Here is a 19,861-nt window from a genome sequence, read left to right on the forward strand (position 1 = left end):
CACACACACACACACACACACACACACACACATTCTCTTTGCTCAGGAATGTCCCCTGGCACTGTGTGTTCTAAGATTAGGAGCTGCAGCAAACGTGTCAGCCACCTTGATGAAGCCGTTCTCTGTGACTCAGTCATCTCTCCTGTGTTCTCTGGACATTTCTACTCCAAGTGTCCTGCATGGATTCTTCATGCTTATCGGGGGACGTTTCACTGGCATGCTGCCCCGACACTGAGCGCTGTGTTTTCCCACATCTTAAAAGCATTATCTTGTCTATTATCACTACATAACTATCGCTGTTTTTGTTTTGCAGACTCCCACCGTGTTATAAGTGCATTTGTGTACGTGATATTCCCTTAGTGGAGATGTAACCTAGAACACACTGTCAGTGTTGGTTGAAATAAGATGCACTTATTTCTGCATAAGAACGTAAAGGCAATTTCAAGTAATTAAGCAAACACATGTTGGTATAATATACCTGTGAAGAAAGTTGTTTTGCCGTTACAGGGAAAGTACTTCCTCCCATCTCTAGTTTGGGGTTTTAGATCACTTCCGGAAGGAAAGAACAAAGGAATTAAGATAGGAAAGAAGGTAGTGCTGCCCCCTTGTTCTACCATTCTCCAACGGGTGTGTCTGTGCTTTGTTTCGCACCATACCGCACCAGGAGCGTCTCAGAAAGCCTCCTGAACGCAGCGCAGACGCGCCCGGTGGAAAACAGCTGTTAGTCGACTAAGATTTGTATAGTCGATTAGTCATTTTCTATGCTTTTTCCATGCTGAATGATTTCCAAGAAACTTTATCAGTACATCTCTGGTAAACCAAACTGGGACTTTTGCATGATTCTTTGTGGAGAAACTCACTTTTACAGATGTGTCAATTAAAACAACTAACCCATTAGTCAATAAAAAATAGTATGAGGCTAAGTTGAATAAGAATTTCTTTAGTTGAGGACAAGCCTAAAAGAAGGAAAGAAATACATAGAAGTACCAGTATTCCTCCCAGGTGTACAGTGTATATCCACATAACACTCCTTCATTGCCACTGCCATAAATATCTTAACCTTCTGAAATCTAGACACTCGCCCACGAGTAAAAACAGCACCTCTGATTCATAGTTTAATCATTTAATAACCATAAAAGCTAGCGACTTACCGATGGTTGCAGCTAAAAGCTAACGAGTTAGCGGTTACGGAGGTCTCTTCGGGGTTTCTCTAGCATCTACAGGTGATTTTCTATCCCGCCTGGAACTTGTACCATTTTTCAGGGTCGTTGAGCATTACATCCAAACTTTAACATCCAAGATGTATCCACTTTATGTCCATAATTCATCACATTTTTGCTCAATTATGCCGCATGTTCCGTTTTATTATTTATTTGCCTTTAAGGTCCTACAACCATTTTTAACATTCAAGTGACCTCACTGCAACCCAAATATTCTAATAATCCAGTTTGTCCTGAAAAAAATGATGTTCATATCTTGACTGTAGACAACAGGGTTGATGTTTTACAAGCTTTTTTATGAAATAAATCCAGATGGACAATGAACTGTAAAAATGGCCTTAGGGCTCAAAGGGTTAAACAATTAAAAAAGTAATGACACAAACACTATGCCATTTTGCACACATGCATTGTGTTTTTTTACGGTGTGAATTAACATATAAGCTTTGCATGTTTACTGCCCGAGTTTAAGAAGTCAAAGACGATTTTTCCGTCATGAGACAATAAAGTTTTTGTACATCTGAATCTGAATCTGCGGTGTGTTGCAGGTGTAACTACGGCTGGCAGGGCCCGCTTTGTGACGAGTGCCTGCCGTATCCCGGCTGTGTTCACGGGACCTGCAACGGGCCCTGGCAGTGCACCTGTGAGAAGAACTGGGGCGGTCTGCTCTGTGATAAAGGTCAGATCTCTTTTTTTTTTCTGCTGCACAATGTTTCCATATCAACATCTGTTTCTATCTTTTGGACATGTTTTTTATTTAACCTTTATTCATAGAGGTAATCTCACTGAGACACAGGGTTTCATTTCAGAGAGACCGGTTTGGGACAATACAAAGCAACAGTTACAGAAAGACAAACTTCACTACATACAAGATTTAAACAAAAGTGCCAAGTAGACATAAAACACTAAAGCAAAATTCAATCAACTTTTCTACTACCCTTAGTTTAAAGTTTATAATCCTCTAGTGGGAGAAAGCTGGACAGTTTAAGGTCCTGCTGCAGTGTATGAGGGGCAGAATAAGAGACAGCCTTTTTGCCAAGTTCTGTACGAACTGATGGAGATTGTCAAAAATCAGGCTTTTCCAAATCTGGGATAAGACAAGACACAAGAAAAAGACAAAATAAACAGAGAACATAAGTCAATCAATGGCATTAGAGAAGTTACAGTAGCTGTTAAACAGCAACCCCCTCACACCCTTTACATCCAATAACCCTCATACCTTAATTTAGAATAACGCTACAAAACACTTACTTAGTCCAAAGGCTTTCCCTTGTCCCTCAGTGGGCTCAGCTGACTCTGATTCAGAGGGATTATTTTACTATACAAGTGCTAAAAGTCAAAGGCAACTGGACTGGCTTCAGATTCCTGATAACATCCGATGTCTCGTCTAAAAAGGTCTTTCTTTGGGTCATTTGGATAACTCTAGAGGTTCATTTTGGGCATAAAAATGATTTCTTCTGTATTTTTCAAAGACCAACAGAAATTGGTTTCCAATGTTTTCCATGCAGTCCCAAAAGCATTACGCAGAACCTTGCTGGAGTTGTATTGATGTAAATATTGTGCAAGGTGTTAGTCACTTTGCCTAAAATGAATGCAGACTGTGCACACTGTGATAGATTTCACAACTCAATCTATTTTTAAGAGTTTGCCATTTGAATGGCTTGCTGTGGAATGGAAAGCAATGGTGTGCAGTTATTGTGAAGTATTTTGTGATTTCCCGTTTACGGGCTAAAACATGCAAATGCACCCGAATGCTCCTTTAAACCTCTCATAAGTGGCATGAGGACACAGTGTTATTGGTCCAAGTGCAAAACACTAAAATAGAAATGACTTTATTCTGTAAATATTTCCCTACGTTGTGTTCCTTGTAACCCACAATCATATGATTTGGGAGCGGGGAAAATGAAATGGAGCCTCTATCGGCGAGTTAGTGTGTACGGCTGTTAAACACAGGGCTGCAGCATAATGACAGTAAGTAAAAGCATTTCGATGATGTTTTTGTCAGATACGATTTTGTAGACAACTATTCTTCCATCACTTAGCGGCCTGATATCTTCTGCCCTAAATGTCACTGTGGCATAAAAAGGAATCCCCCCCCCGAATAGGTTTTTATCCAGCCACAAAGGAAAATCACCAGCACCAAGATTTCAAATATTCAGAATAAAAAAGCAATTCACATCCTCTCCAAATGTGTTCATGAGCAAGTTACCAAACAACGGAACACAACCTTGAAAATGAGAGCTAATGTGAGTTTTGTAATAGAATTTTAAAAGAAATGTATTCATATATATATATAAATCACCAGGAGAAGCTGGACCGTATTTTTTTTAAAAATATTATTATTTTTTAACAATTTTTGTTAATTGGGGTTTTATTGGGGTGGATCACATCAGTGTTCTTTGCTTTGCAGACCTGAACTACTGTGGGACCAACCGACCCTGTAAGAACGGAGGCACGTGTATGAACACAGAGCCAGACGAGTATAACTGCGCCTGTCCAGATGGCTACTCTGGCAAGAACTGCGAGATCGGTGAGTCTCTAAAGAAAAGAAGAAGAAAAAAACAGCTCTGAAATCCAGGTTTCTGCGCCACGCACAGGGCAAAGTTCTAAGGAGCTGAGAAGATTTACAAGCATTTTATATTTTTTACATTCTTTTTTCTCTAGCGGAGCACGCCTGTGTTTCCAACCCCTGTGCCAGCGGGGGAACATGCCATGAAGTCCCATCAGGCTTTGAGTGTCACTGTCCAGCAGGCTGGTCCGGGCCGACCTGTGCTAAAGGTGAGGGGGGCATAGAGATCTAGCATCTTCTGTTCTGTTATGTGTCACCTCTTGATGCATCACGTCAGGAGCTTTGTGCTTCTGTTTGGGAGTTAAACTAGGTCTTTTTCACTTATAATAACTCTAAGGTCACAGCATTGGTCCTCAAAAATTATTTTCTGAAAGTTGCGGGGTTTGGGACTTTTTCTTAGTATCATTCCACCGGATTTTTATTCCTGGCAGAATAGTTTACAGCATTTTTTCTACGAGTGGTTTAATGATTGAAGTTACTTTAATTTATTAGAGTATCCCATAGGCCACACATTCAGCATTTCAGTACACATAACTCATAACTCAACTCATTTAAAAACATACACTTTTCGGAAGGTACAGAATTTTGTAAGACAGGAACAAAATTAAATCGGCTAATTTTACAAGTTTGACCTAGAGAGAACCAGCTGAATACCTTCCAAAGACTCTGACTGAGAATACAAAACTAACTCGGTGTCATCCATGGTAGCTGGAGTATGAGTTTTTTCTAAGTGATTAAGGCTTCAACATCCGTCTGGTATGTATTTCAGACACAGATGAGTGTGCCTCCAGCCCCTGTGCTCAGGGCGGAACCTGCGTGGACATGGAGAATGGCTTTGAATGCCTCTGCCCTCCACAGTGGACGGGCAAGACCTGCCAGATAGGTACGTCTGACTGCGGGATTGACTAATAAGCTAAGATCAAATATAACATGAGCTGCTTTGCACATTTAAAGTAGGCTCATTTGTGTATATCCGATGATTGTAAAATATCAGGGGGCCGATTTGATTGGCAACATTATTAAGGGGAAAAAATGTTTTGTATTTATGTATATTTGTGTAATCCTCATTCCCTGATTGAACACATTGTTGCATGCTGAATGATGTTTTGCTGTGATAAAGCCGGTGTGTTTCTGTGAGTTGCACCTACAGTGAATGCCATGCGTCCAAATTCATTCCAGGAATCCCATTTGCTTGCATAGTTACAGCATATCTGGGTGTTTGTTTATCTGCCGTGTCGTTTAACCAGTAGTGTTACTGAAGGAGGGTCACTGATTTCAAATGAGAACTCGAGCCAGGTGACTTAAGTAAAGCTAAAAATAACCTCTCGCCTGGCAACTGCTAGCCTTGGGACAAAATATACTCGTGCAGGGGGTTATCTTTGGCTCCAGACTGGGCGTAACAGGGTTGTATGTACGCTGCGGTAAAGCGACGCCACGACATAGCGGAGCCCTCAACCCCCCAACCTCTGCCAGGAAACGCTTTATAACCTGTAAACACGAGCGGGAAGCAACCAAAATGCTTTGGTTTGTGTTACGGATTCTGTTCTTCTCTTAGCACTTCCCCTTTTCAGAGAGAGGGGTAGTACCTGGAAGAGAGCGGTGTGAGGAGGAGGAGGGGCACTGGTAGTCGGGGGAGGTTGGGTTTTTGGGAATGGGTTGGGGGTGTTTAGTTTCAGCAGACCAACAGGTGCCGCCTACCTCCTGGGAGTAGTATTAATGCACTGTGTCGGTTTATAGTGAGCACGGCCACGTGGTGGGCGCGGTGATAGCTGCCTCTGAAACTGACCACTTGGAATACCACAGGTTGGCCTTAAGGGAATGCAGTAGAATGTACATTAACCCTGAGGGAGGGGTGGGAGGGTGAGAATAGAGCAGTGGGGGAGATGGAAACCCTGTCAGACATGAATTTCACCCTGTAAATGTTCTGGCAATTTGACGGATGTTTGAAAAAGACCCCTGAGTCGTTTACCCATAAATGTCTCTGGTCACATTAACAGAAAAGGCTCTTTATATGCATATTAACAGATCAAAAAGTTCCAAATTGTTTTGGATTGTTTTTTCTAATGAGGAGGAACAAAAGAAGAACTTGACAAAAACAATCAGTGTAAATAAGTTTTCATTTCCTCTACTGATGCACCCATTAAAACTTACGTTAACAAATATTGTGCAACAAAGCAAAATCTAGAAACAAACAGTTGGAAGTTAGAGTTCAGAAAAGACCTACAATCTTCAGCCGTGATTTCAGTGTGTTGTACGACATGAAGCGACGCTTGGTGACGGGGCTTCTTAGCAGGTTCTCAGCTCTCTCATTCATTCTCTTTGTGTTTCTCGTCTCCATTTTGCAGACGTTAATGAGTGTGCAGGGAAGCCTTGCCTCAATGCTTACTCTTGCAAAAACTTGATTGGTGGATATCACTGTGCCTGCTTTCGTGGATGGGTTGGCCAGAACTGTGACACCAGTTAGTATCAATCCTGCTACTCATTAGCCTCCAGCCTCTTTTCATTTGCCTGTAGCACCGTTAGCCCCAAGGCTGTTGTCCTCCCCGGCTAGCTTCTGTTCTACTAGCTTCTTCTTGCTTCTCTTTCGTTCTTGTCGTTCTAAAATGTTTCTGGGGTTTTCTGTCAATATTCAACGATACTTTACAATATATTGTTACACTAAACAGCAACATTTTAACACTTTCAATCAATGTCACCACGACAACCACCCAGCTACAGCTTCCCTTAGGCTTTGACAGCACACTAATGGCCAGTTTTTGCTGGCAATGCTAGCCAAATATAATAGTTTTTTTGTGCTTAATACACTATCTAGTACAGTAGTTTATCTTATGGAAATAAAATATGTGTTATTGCAACTCCCATAAGGCTTTGACAACAAGCTAACGTCTACTCATATGTTTTAGCTGAATGCTAGCAACATAATCTGTGCTTTTTCTTGGCAAGTTTTTTTTTTATTTGACTATTTAGTGCAGTGGTACTACATATTTTACTGCTCCTGTTGGGCTTTAATCAAGAGTATATGGCTGCAGCCTGGAGCGTCCCATGTCATCCGTCCCGTCTCATGCGATCTCGTCTCATGCGGTGGCGTGTCCAACGGTAAATCCAGAGGGTCAAAAATTCAAAATCGCAAATAATTCTATTTAATTAATTTATATGATTGCCATTAAATATGTTTTTTTTAAACTAAACATGTCTATAAGATGAATGCAGATTATAGGCAAACTAAAAAAATCCTTCTGCTGTCCCCGAGTTTCTACTTTTCAAAATAAAAGCTTGCATCTGGACCCGACAGCATTCTGCTTTCTGCCCCGGGTCCCAGAGACCCGAAGGTCAATGCCGCGGTAGTAGAAAAATAGAACCGCATTCTGTCCCGGGTCCCAGAGACCCGACAGCCGAGGCCGCGGTAGTAGAAAAATATGACCACGTTCTGCCCCGGGTCCCAGCAACCTGACAGCATTCTGTCCAGGGTCCCAGAGACCCGACAGCATTCTGCCCCTGGTCCCAGAGACCCGACAGCCGAGGCCGCGGTAGTTGAAAAATACGACCGCGTTCTGCCCGGGGTCCCATAGACCTGACAGCATTCTGTCCCGGGTCCCAGAGAGCAGTCCGAGGCTGACATTCGCTCTCGCCATGCTGATAAGCAGTTGTATTTGAAAACAATAACAATTCTATATTGTGAAAACAATATAGAATATAGGCCTACAATTGAAAAGTCTTGGAAAGCGTTTAACATGTTTATTTTCGTAGTCTTGTTGTGTGTGCAGATCGTGGATTGTTGTCCCTCCTCAGGAGGTCCTGCCGTTAGATGGCAGAAACGGCTGCGTCGCTGATGCAGGTTTCATCAGATGTAGCTACGTTAATATGGAACAACACAAGCATAACATTCAGAAATGAGCAAACTACATAGGCTATGGCAAAATTGTTACTTTAACCATTTTTTAACGTTTTTCAATTGATTGCAATAAATGTGGTCACGAATTTACCCGTGACTCCATCTGGAAAATTATTCGCAATTTCGTAATTTTGACCCTCTGGATTTACCATTGGACACACCTCCGCATGAGACAAGACCGCATGAGACGGGGCGGATGAAATTGGACGCTCCAGGCTGCAGCCATTCCCGTCTCGCTTTAATAGCAAGCAGGCTTTTTATATTGTTGAATGCTAAAAACTAAAATATAGGCCTTTTTTGTAGGTGCAAAAACAACAGTAACATGTTATAGCTGAAACCCTGTATGGGAAAATGAATTATCAATGCCAGTAGAACAGAGGCTTGTTAGCCTAGAGGTTTGGACTTCAGCTCTACATTTATATAATATGTTTCTCTTGCCTCTCAGACGGCTGTTGATGCCTGCCACTCCCTGCCCTAACTCTTCTAAGCTATAAAACTCAACTTTTGCCTTTTCCCTAAATGTTGTAAATCTTTTTTAGAGGAAATCTTGAAGGGTAGTTTTGACTTGTGTAATTTGGTTTCATTGCATGTTCTCACTGCACCTCTGAATCTGCATCTAACATTTCCTCAGCCATGGATCGCTTTGCTTTTGGTTGTATCCACCACTTTTTCTGTAGCAACTGCATGTTCCAGCACCAATGCATGCTCCTCAACTCAAACCTGATGATTTCTCTGTCTTTTCTTCTCAGACATGAACAGCTGCCATGGTCAGTGTCAGAACGGAGGGACTTGCAAGGTGAGCTTTTCATAAACATTGGGATCTTTGTTACATTCTTTTCAATGTTTGAATGTAACAAGATGCGATAATGGAGTTGGAACAAGATTACAGATGATCTTGAGTACTTGTCAGACCTTGATGATTTTATAGCTCTCTGTCCTGCCCAGTGTTGATGTTCTGAAACTCAACAGCGTCCAGAAAATGGCCTTTGAGCACATCACCCACTGAGTTGGGAGGATGTTTGGGGATTTATGCGTGCTGTTGGTTGCTTGTTTTTCTTTAATAATAAAGGACTCTTCTCACTTTATCTGAAAATAATTATACATTTGAAGCACTGAGTAATGTGTATGTTTGTTTTTGTTTCAGGAGGTGGCTAGAGGCTACCAGTGTGTTTGCCAGGCGGGGTTTGTGGGTCGCCACTGCGAGGTTCAGAGAAACCGCTGTGCCAGCAGTCCGTGTAGGAACGGTGGGCGCTGCCATGCCCTGCTGGAGGGGTTCATGTGTGAATGCCCGCAGGGCTTTGCTGGCACAACCTGTGAGGTGAGGATATGATACATGGGGGGGGAAACGGTTAGTGCGTACACTTGCACATAGTCTATATCGACAATGTTTCAGAGGATGTACTTTATTTTCTGCCTGATGTCTGTCGGAAATAATGCACAAAGAAAGCGAAAGGTGTCGCCTTTCGCTGTCTTTGTGTTGATCATTTTAAACTTTAACTATGGTTATCTGTGCCTAAGATCTTGGCAGGGTCCAGTCTGTCCAATCTGAGTTTTCTCTTGCAAGACTAAAACATCCTTTGAACGTACACATGTTCCACCAAAACAAGTTCCTTACCGAGGGTACGCCGCCCAAGGGGATTGTCATTGTTTTAAATAACTAACAATAAACCAAATAGATGTTTTTTCCCATCTCGGAATGCTGTTTCGACTAGCCAGACACAACTCACCTCTACCTCCTTGTTTTCCATTTGTAGGTGCAGAATGACCCGTGTAGCCCGAACCCATGTCAGAATGAGGCCCAGTGCCACAGCCTGATGGGGGACTTCTACTGCAGCTGCCCGGACGATTACGAGGGCAAAACGTGTTCGGAGCTTAAGGACCACTGCAAGACAAACCATTGTCAAGGTAACACCACACCTGGAGGATCCTTGATATCTATGTCATTAAGATATATTTTAATTGTGGATGTCTAGTAGAAATAAAGCTACTTTAGCGGGAATGGATGAAAGAAAACGGTCTTTTGAATGGCAAGTTGAGTTTCAAAGGCCTTTCAGATGGTTCTCTCCACAAGACTATGTTTAGTTAGTAAGTTATTTTTAATGTACTGACCAGAGAAGTCTCAAATACCACTTGAGAATTAAAAAAATTGAAAAATATCTTTTAAAGTACATTTAGAAAGAAAAGAAAGAAAAGAAAGTGTTATTCAATTGCAATTCTTGCGAGTTAACTAGGACACTCATGTGATTAATCATGATTGAAAATTATATCGATTGATAGCCCTAATTTAATTTAACCAGCTGTGGACAGTAAGAGACACACTCTCTAATCCAACTTTCTGCCATGCTGATCTCTTTTTGTCTTCTGTCACTCAAAGTGATTGACAGTTGCACGGTAGCCGTGGCTACCAACGACACCCAAAAGCGAGTGTGGCACATCTCATCCAATGTGTGCGGTCCCCACGGCCGCTGCATCAGCCTGCCTGCCGGGAACTTCAGCTGCTCCTGTGAGCCGGGATTCACTGGCACCTACTGCCACGAGAGTGAGTCATTATTAGCTCAACACACACACACACACACACACACACACACACACACACTCATATATGTACACACACACAAACACTATATTTATCTTCAGTTACCATCACTGGCAACCACATTACGAAACATATTTACGAAAACTCAGACTTCAGTTTTCCTTATCATCACTCTCCGTTTAGCATACCGCAGAAGAAAAACAAAGAACATGGATGCTTTTAAAATCTGTGTTCTCAATCAAAATCAAACTGAACTAAATCTTTGTTTTTATATATTTATATAATATTTTGTTGTTTTTACCTCTGACGTGTCAAAAAGACCAAAATGTAGAGGCTGTAATTTTATGAAAGCTGATGCAGACCGCAGGGGAGTTTGAGTTCATCAAATAATAAGAACAAAACAAACAGGCAAAAATCAGGACTATTTTGAATTCTTTAGAGTTGTTTATTCTTTTTGAAAATTGACCAACTAGTTAAAAATGTAATAAATAAGTTGACATCTCTCTGCTTCCAGACATTAATGACTGTGCGTCATCTCCCTGTAAGAACGGAGGTACTTGCATTGATGGGATCAACTCCTTCCAGTGTTTCTGCCCAGACGGCTGGGAGGGCAGTCTGTGTGATGCTGGTGAGTGTGCGTCTGTCCGTGTGTCTGTGTATGTGTGTGTGTGTTTGTGTGTGTGTGTGTGTGTGTGTGTGTGGCTGTGTGTCAATGGGTGTCTGAGAACTGGGTTTTTCTCAATCCTCACATATTACAAGATGGAAACGATCCAAACACTTGTGTGTTTAATGGTCTAATCATTTCAGCTGGACTTTATTTATATTAAAACATAAGATTTTATAAACTACATGTGTTTTGGGTTAAAAAAATCTTAATTTGTAAAGTAACTAGTAACTTAAGCTGTCACATTAATGCAGTAAAGTAAAAAGTCGAATATTTCTCTCTGAAATGTAACGGAGTAGAAGTAGAAAGTGGCATGAAAAGAAAAGTAAAGTACAAGTACCTCAATGTTTTACTTAAGTACAGTACTGGAGTAAATGTACTTAGTTCCATTCCTCCACTGGAGAATCCATCCGTGGCCTCCAGCAGCAGACCAACGATCAGCAGTCTGAGAATCTTATGGAAGATCAAACAATGGAGGATTTGTTTTAAAGGGGAAATCAAGCGGGGGAAAAAAATGTGGCAACTTGACCAGCTGACTGATTCTAAATCTGTTTTCTACTTAGTTTACAGTAGGTCTGCTCGATTATGAGGGGAAACAAATCATTATCACAATTATTTTGGACAATATTTAAGTCAGGGAGATTTGACACGGTTATACGTTGACTTTTGTTAAAGTTAAAAAAACAGTGAAACAAATCAAACCAAACAAAATAATACTTTACATCCCAAAAAATATTTTTTTCTTCATTATGGTGTATTTGATAGGACCTGAAATGGAAATCGAGATCAAAAGTCAATTAATTCCACTCTATTCCAGATGTGAACGAGTGCAACAAGAACCCCTGTCAGAATGGAGGCCAATGTGTCGATCTGCTGAACGACTTCTACTGCAACTGTGTGGACAACTGGAAAGGAAAGACCTGCCACTCGCGTAAGTTCATCTGTTAATGTGTTAGGGAAGACATTAGTGTTCGACATTTCATTTCCGGGATTGTTAAGGTGCCACCGGAAAGTCAGCCGACCTTCCTCCTGTGTTGTGGAGAAAAGTCTGGCAATGTGAGACTAGGAAGACATCAGTAACTACTGTACATGTGTGTCTGTGGATGTCTTTGTAAATACCAGGGTTTCCCCCAGCGTTTCAGTCTCTGGGAATTATTTTTGAATGTATTTTAAGACATTTTTTTAAACTATAGTTACAGTGGGGCAGCTTGGTTGGAAACTTAGTCATATTTGTAAATGTAAATGTGCTGTATTTATATAGCGCTTTTCCAGTCTTAACAACTGCTCAAAGCGCTTTTACATCTACAGGAAACATTCACCATTCACACACATTCATACACTGTGGCCGGGGCTGCCGTACAAGGTGCCACCTGCTCATCAGATAAACATTCGTACACATTCACACTCCGATGCGCAGCACCGGGGGCAACTCGGGGTTCAATGTCTTGCCCAAGGACACTTCGAAAATGACTGCAGGGGAGGGAATCGAACCACCAACCTTCCAATTGGCAGGCAACCGCTCTACCACTGAGCCACAGCCGCCCCTGTATTTTTGTCAAATATTTTCCAGTTATCTTTTAGCATTGACTTAATGTGCTTCCCTATGAAATCAGTCTTTAAGGGAACACGCCGACCTGTTGGGACTTTACCTTATTCACCGTTACCCCCAGAGTTAGACATGCATCTCCGTGCATGCTGTGGGTCTGTCTGAAGCCCCAGCATTAGCTTAGCCTACCACAGATCCTGCAGGTAACTGGTTCCAACCAGCTACTGCTCCCAATAAGTGACAAAACAACGCCAACATGTTCCTATTTACATGTTGTGATTTTTGTAGCCACAGGGTGTACAAATAACAAGTTCACATGAGACACATATTATAACCACATACGGGAATTATATTCTCCAAAAGGCGAAGCACTGCTACTTCTTCTACTTGGGTGGAGGGATTTGCTCGCAGCACCTAAGAAGCCCGGTCACGAAGCCTGGAGTTTGCTTAGAGTTGCTGGTTTTCTGTTGTCATAGGTTGGCATGTTCAACATGTACACCCTCAGCCCATGTTGGTTCTGATTCTCCCCTCAACCTCAGTCTGTTCTGCATTTTGTCTATCAGCTTCCAAAATTTGCAACTTTTTGTCTTTGTATTCTGGTTCAAAAATAGATGGTTCTGGATTGTGGTTTGATACCAAGTAAAAATCCTCAGACAATTCCTCAAAGTCAGCCATGATCACCAGTCTTGTTTGCTACAAGCTACCTATTCACATTGGTTTTGTTGATGAAGACTAGTTGGAACCAGTTACCTGCAGGATCTTTGCAAGGCTAAGCTAATGATGGGGGCGTCAGACAGAGTTACAGCATGCAAGGAGATTAAAAGGGTATGTATCAACTTGTCTAACTCTGGGGGATGAGGTGAATAAGATAAAGTCCCAATAAGTTGGCGTGTTCCTTTAACATTTTTTTGAATTCTTAATTTCGCTATTCCGTCCATGAATCTGTTATCACAGAATGCTGCTCCAAATTAATGCTGCCATCAGTCTGACTGGTCTGCTGGGCCTTGTAAAATAATAATTTTTTTGCAATTGTCTGTGAAAAGGATTGTGTTAATTGTTATAGTGCAGAAAATCAGTGAGTGAACACATATTGAAGTAGAGCCATGAGCCTCTGTCCTCAGTATTCATGTTCTACAACATGTCAGGTCTAACATTTTTGAACTACCTCAGCCTCTTAATCTTCTCTACGTGGCACTGTGCCCTCGCTGGCTGCTGTGCAGGCTTGTTCTTTCCTCTGACGGCGTCTCTGAACTGTGCTTAGGGAGCTGCAGTATCAACACTGGCACAGAGTCAAATGTTTAAAACTCCATTTCCCATGCTGCCTCGTTTCAGGTGAGAGCCAGTGCGACTCCACTACCTGCAGCAATGGCGGGACGTGTTACGACCATGGAGACTCCTTCCTTTGTAGCTGCCCTTCAGGCTGGGGGGGCAGCACCTGCAACACAGGTCAGGCCGGCTCTCATTGCTCTGCTGATATGGATTGGGTATCGTTTGGGACTTTTTTTGATACTGGTGCTAAAGCGATGCAGTGCCTGAACACAAGAAGAGCACAAAATGGCTAGTTTATGGCAAAAGGACATATGGTCAAATTTAAATGATAACTTACAAAAACAACCACTAGATCGGAAAAGGGTATTTTATAATGACTTTGAATGCACCACGGGGCTTACCAGTTTCAAGTAAAGACACCGTCTGTGTTGTTTTCGGACGACAGCTGCTGGCTGTTGGACGTCCCGCAGTTAAAATCCTTTTAGCTGTCAGCATTTTGACTGTGTTTAAAGGACCCTTCCAGCGCAAAATGAACCTAGGAGTTACTGACACGTGTACCGAGTCGACCGTTCTCTGGGATATGTTTTCATGCTAATTGAATGTGACCAGTTTTAGCACAAATGCCTAATTAGCTTATAACGCTAGTCGTCGGGGCACACAGACGTAAAAAGAAATCACTATTTCTATACCACTAACAAGGCTTAAAATAGCACCACACTTCCCCTGTAGCATGATGAGCATCCGTACTTGTAAACCGAAGCATTGAGAACTTTGTAAGTTTACAGACAAGTTTATTAAAAAGATAGTTTATAAAGACAGTATAAGGTACACAGGCAGGCGCCATCTTGGGAAAACAGTGAGGACCAGTCGAAACCTGACTGTTTTCTCAAGATGGCGCCCGTCTGTATACTGAGCACCAGGTTCTGGTACCCAGCTCTACTTATAATACTTTCATAATACAATGTTATATTACGTAATTACGATCTGTCATAGGGCTGCACAATATATCGTTTTTTTACCTTTAGCACATTGCTGCGACATACAAAGACACACTTTGTGTTAGTTAAAAGTAAATATCAGGAGAAAACTGCACTTTAATATGTAATTGTCATTCAATTTTTTAGTGCAGCCTTTTATATTCAATTCAATGTTAAATTTGTTTGATAAAAGAAAGTTGGAAATGATTTCCTTTTATTTGTTTTAAATTAAAAAAACAATTTCTTGTATTTTAGCTGAACACTAAACGCTGCAGAAATGTGGAACAGAGTACTTTAATATCTCTTTACTTATTGCAAGTAAATCTGTAATGGCAGGCCATAGAGCAGCTCTCCCACTGTGGGCTCCTCAGAATCTTTGATAAACAGGAATCTTTGGTTTTGTTTTGTTTTTAGCCAAGAACGGCACGTGCGACTCGGGTCCGTGTGAGAACGGAGGGACATGTGTCGGAGTGGGAGACGCCTTCAACTGTATCTGCAAGGACGGCTGGGAGGGAGCCACCTGCGCACAGAGTACGTCCCCGTTATGCCTACCAAACACATCTACCGTTAAAGACTGTCATAGTATGTAAAGACTGGAGATCTTCCAGGGTCACGCATTACAAGCCCACAACTAGATTCATTTTGAAAGATTTAACCAAGCTAGCTAGCTACCACTGGCATTAGCTGCTAACTAAAGGGAAAGTTTATTACTTTCTGCCGTACATGCAGCCGTTTGCTACTTCCTGTTTGGTGCGGGAGACAGCCCACCCATTGGTTGTTGTCAACGTTTATATGATTAAACGTTGTTACCAAGACTTAAAACTTACGATGATGTCAAACATTTTGATGGAACGTCAAGACGGGAGGAAGACCGACTAGGACTTTGTTTTATGACCACCTCACGCCCAATGATTGAGACAAAGGGCTACGCCCCGACTCTAGCAAGACTCTCTGGATTTTATTCTGATATTGGAAATGAGTCTGCCCAGTGGACTCTCTTGAAAAGTGTAAGGTCAGCATTAGATGTTGTGTTCATGGCATCAGGGAGGGATGGTGGAGAGAAGTCAAGATCGGTTGTGTGAACGGTAAAACTACTATTGACAACTTAGCACTTTACCCATTAACCCTCCTGTTGTCCTCGGGTCAAACTTTAGCCATCTCAAAAATTAGGTATGATTTTATATGAATGAGGTGTATATACTGGGGGTAGTGCCGAACAAAGCGGCAAAAACATTAAAAAATGCATTAAAAAGTTGGGTTTAATACTTTGAATGTAAAAGCCTGGCTGAGTTTTGCTCCCAAATACTTAGCGCCAACTTAGATCAATCAGAGCTTTCCCAAAGATCTTTGTTTAAGTTTGAAATTACGGCTTGGATGTTGACATGAATGTGCTTGTGGAACTCCTAAATGTAGCGAGAATAATTGAATATTCCTTAATATTTTCAGATACTACTTTTATGAAACTATGTTACAAGCCTGAAACTGTGGGTTAGAAGTTATTTATTCTCACATACGGGGGAAATGACTCTACCAGGTTCACTCATTTGTTTCTCTCTTGCAGATGTTGATGACTGCAACCCACATCCCTGGTAAGACACAGTCCTTTTCTTATCATAGTAAAAAAACAATTAGCAGCAATGCAATATTTTCACCTCTGTGGCCACTATCTGAAGAACGTGCTGTGCTGGTTTAAGAACAGTCGGACAGATTGTTAGCTGCAGTTTTCTGGCATGGTGTCAAACATCTCTCTCTGTTTATTCAGATTATTTTAACTGGTACTACAAACTGCAAATGTTCACTTGTAGAAACATGTTGTATCTTTTTATTGGTCCATTGGATGTCGAGGCGTTCGGTATGAATGCCCTGAAGACAGATCCCTCCTCCTTTAATCATTTTTCCTTCCAGTTTATTGGTTGGTGTTGATTGGGTTTCCTCTGTTATCTAATTTAACTTGACCTTACTTGATCTGGGGCGTTGATTCAGCGGAGGTGCTCTGGCATGCAGCCCTAAATTCTAGAAACTATTCATCACTGCTGGATGCGGCGTTTATTGATCCTTGTAAATGTAAAAACATTAGCTCGCTTGTCATTTGCATCTTTTGTGAGTCAGTCTGGATAACGTCCAACAACGTGAGATGCATTGTTTCGACTTGAGAACATAAAACCGAGTGTTTGGAGCAGCTACAGGGTTCACCCAGCGACTCTCACTCTCGGCTCTTATCCTTCACATCTGATTTTCCCTTTTAAAGGTTTTGGATGAAATGGGAAACACATATTTTCTTTCTCAGATGTGAGGATTTGCTGCTTTTCTCTCACATGTATACAGTAATTCAACATCTTTATGGTTTTGGACAATTTAAATGAATTAAATTGAGTGGTGATTAACTTTTGAATTTGAATATGAATGAATAAAATCTTGTTAAAAATAAAGAAATAGCACAAAAACACAAGAAAGTGAAGTGAGGAAAAACCTGAGATTCCCTAACAGCTTCTCTGAATCCGAAAGGCTACCCAGGACAAAAGCTTCCCCCCTCCCCCCACCTGCCTTCTCCTCCTCACCCGCCTCTACAATGACTGACAGGTGGATTAGTTTTTTGGAAGGAGGAGGCTGCAGGAGAAGGGGGAGGGGCAGGAAAGTGTGAAGAGACGGCCCTCTCACCATTCACCGGCCGGGACCTGGGGGGAGCTGTGGGGAGTGGAGGTGTTGGGTGGTGGTGAGAGGGGAGGGGGAGGGGGGGAGCGCTCAGTATGGGGTCAGCAGGGATTTACATATGAAGTCTGGACATTGATCAGGGATCAGCTTCTGCTTTGCTGACACGTGTGTGGAAACCCTGAATATTATGCTTCACTATAAGGAAGCTTATAAGTTTATAATCAAAGTATTTACTTTTATTTCTTGTACATTTAATATCATAAACTTACTTTTAATACGGAAGTACAGTTACTATCAGATAGTTGAACATTGTACATTGTTTGCCTTTTATTTTTGTACCTTTCATTTTGAGAATAGTTGTTCTTGTATTCTATCCTATTTATTATTCCTTATATATATTCTCTATTTCCCACTTTGGGATCAATAAATGTCGATCTAATCTAATCTGTTTCCCTTTCTGCAGCTACAACGGCGGCGTCTGCGTTGACGGCGTGAACTGGTTCCGCTGCGAGTGCACTCCGGGGTTCGCCGGACCGGACTGCCGCATCAGTGAGTCCCTGGGAACCCAAGGGGGCGTGTGGAGGGGTTGGGTGGGCGGCGGGGTCAGAGGTGGAAAGGCCACGGCGGGGGAGCACGAGCCCATTGTCTCAAGGCGACAGATTAGGAAGCCTTTAAGGAAGACAGTCTTAACCTCTCCCCCCTCGGCGCTGAGCCGAGGTCAGAGCCGAGGGTCCGTCAGACGGGTCAGTGCGCTCTCCCGCGGCCCTGTGGGAGAAATCTCTTCAGAAAAGCCCCTTTCACAACCAGTGTTATCCAATTGAAGTGTTTCAAGACAAACTGCTCTAAACCCATTGTGCAAAGAAGGATCTCTCTGAATACCGTCACTCATTGAAGATGTTTGAATATAACATTCAAATCTCTCAAAGCTCAGTTTGTTCCCAGCTGAAGTTTCAGGAAGAGGAAGACTTGAAGGAGAGCAGCGCGAGTTAGAGCTGCGTAGAGCTGCACAATATATCGTTATTTTTGTCAAAGCTATATCAACCGGAGCAATAAACATAATGCGAAAGGCTGCGACAAATGGCAAAAGACACTTAGTGAAAACTGCACTTAAAAATATAACTTGTGCAATAAACACATCGCTGAAGGCGGAGACATGTTGCGAGAGACACACAGAGACAGTTTTGTTTTTAGTTGAAAGACAATATGGGTAGAAAACTGCACTTTAAAAAGTGTCATTCTTTTTTTTAAATCTGACTTTTATATTCAATTCAATGTTCAATTTGTAAAGAATGTTGAAAATGATTTCCGTATATTTGTTTTGTATTTTAGCAGAATACTAAAAGCAACAAAACAAAAAACACTGGTATCTGTTTATGTAACCCAAGTAATATCTTGATCTGACGTTCACCAATTTTATTGCATATTTTCCTCATATAGTTCAGCCCTAGACCTGTGTGAAATTAATTTAAGTTAATTTAATAAATTTAAGTATTTAAAAAGGTCATTCACACCAAAAAAATACAAAATATCAATAAGATCATTGTTGTTACCTGAACTGTTTACAGCTCCTGTTACTCTAAAATCTCAGAGTTAAAGAGCCTCTATAGCCGCATGTTAACTCTTGTTATGAATGGATACTATTAATAAAATTGAATTGAATTGAATTGAATATGTTGATTTTTTTTTTGCCCAGACATAGATGAGTGCCAGTCGTCTCCTTGTGCCGAAGGTTCCACCTGTGTAGATGAAATCAACGGCTACCGCTGCGTTTGTCCCCCGGGACATGCTGGGGCACGCTGTCAGGAGTGTAAGTGCCATAAATATCCACAGCAGGGGTCTTCAATGTTTTGCTTTTTCATCCAAGGACCACTTTATTGAAAGAGATTCAGATCAGGGACCCCCCCTACTACAAATGAATTTGGATATTAAACTGGGCCTACAATAACATGTAGGGCAGCCTCATGCCTTTATACATGGTGCGTAGCATACTAAGCTATTCAAATAATAGTTGAAATCATGTTTTAGGCCAGAAAGCCTATCATCAAGATTTTTGTTCACAAATAGGCTGATTTACATTTGCAAATAATATTCATTGGGGCCAAATAAAGTTGTTTGAATTCAATTGGATGTCATTTTTGAAAAAAAAAGAAGAAAATCTGGTGGATTTTCCTGATGGGTTCAGTAAAGAAGAAGATTGACTACCCAGCCACTTGCCTTTTTTGTTTTCTCAACGTCTCCTTCCCTTGTCCCCCAGTCATCGGCCTCGGGAAGCCGTGTCGTCACGCTGGCTTGCAGTTTCCTCACGGCAGCCGCTGGGAGGAGGAGTGCAACGCCTGCCAGTGTGTCAACGGATACGTCGGCTGCTCCAAGGTCAGGCTCGCTGCGAAGGGTTAATCAAATGATAGGGCTGCACAATACATTACTTTTGTCGGCCTTGGGCGATTATTAGGCCGTTTTTAGTCTGTTTTCAGATGATCTGTATCTGCGTGGTATTTGCCTGATAACTGATAACGTTAATGAATTAAAAAGTGTTCTACTT

At 41.8% G+C, this 19,861-nt stretch overlaps 1 protein-coding gene and 1 long non-coding RNA gene across 3 annotated transcripts in view; one reads left to right on the plus strand and one right to left on the minus strand.

The window, feature by feature from the left end:
- Positions 1-10,478, minus strand: part of LOC116695771 (uncharacterized) — a 13,254-nt gene extending 2,776 nt beyond the window's left edge. Inside the window, exons 1-2 of the long non-coding RNA XR_004333550.1 lie at positions 10,465-10,478; positions 9,251-9,253 (exon numbers count right to left, since the gene is read on the minus strand). This is a non-coding gene — a long non-coding RNA (uncharacterized LOC116695771). The remainder of the gene's footprint in view (positions 1-9,250; positions 9,254-10,464) is intronic.
- The window catches only part of LOC116695769 (protein jagged-2), a 69,935-nt gene that overhangs the window by 40,416 nt on the left and 9,658 nt on the right, over positions 1-19,861 (plus strand). The window contains exons 6-22 of one of the 2 annotated variants that reach the window (XM_032526224.1): positions 1,766-1,896; positions 3,628-3,747; positions 3,882-3,995; positions 4,556-4,669; positions 6,132-6,245; positions 8,428-8,474; positions 8,823-8,996; positions 9,433-9,583; positions 10,053-10,217; positions 10,729-10,842; positions 11,696-11,809; positions 13,757-13,870; positions 15,085-15,201; positions 16,232-16,259; positions 17,786-17,871; positions 19,016-19,129; positions 19,577-19,692. In XM_032526224.1, the coding sequence (XP_032382115.1) occupies positions 1,766-1,896; positions 3,628-3,747; positions 3,882-3,995; positions 4,556-4,669; positions 6,132-6,245; positions 8,428-8,474; positions 8,823-8,996; positions 9,433-9,583; positions 10,053-10,217; positions 10,729-10,842; positions 11,696-11,809; positions 13,757-13,870; positions 15,085-15,201; positions 16,232-16,259; positions 17,786-17,871; positions 19,016-19,129; positions 19,577-19,692 (1,933 nt within the window). The remainder of the gene's footprint in view (positions 1-1,765; positions 1,897-3,627; positions 3,748-3,881; positions 3,996-4,555; positions 4,670-6,131; positions 6,246-8,427; positions 8,475-8,822; positions 8,997-9,432; positions 9,584-10,052; positions 10,218-10,728; positions 10,843-11,695; positions 11,810-13,756; positions 13,871-15,084; positions 15,202-16,231; positions 16,260-17,785; positions 17,872-19,015; positions 19,130-19,576; positions 19,693-19,861) is intronic. The other variant, XM_032526225.1, reaches the window with a different exon arrangement.

This window comes from Etheostoma spectabile, chromosome 9, assembly GCF_008692095.1.
Source record: "Etheostoma spectabile isolate EspeVRDwgs_2016 chromosome 9, UIUC_Espe_1.0, whole genome shotgun sequence".
Classification (NCBI taxonomy): Eukaryota; Metazoa; Chordata; class Actinopteri; order Perciformes; family Percidae; genus Etheostoma; species Etheostoma spectabile.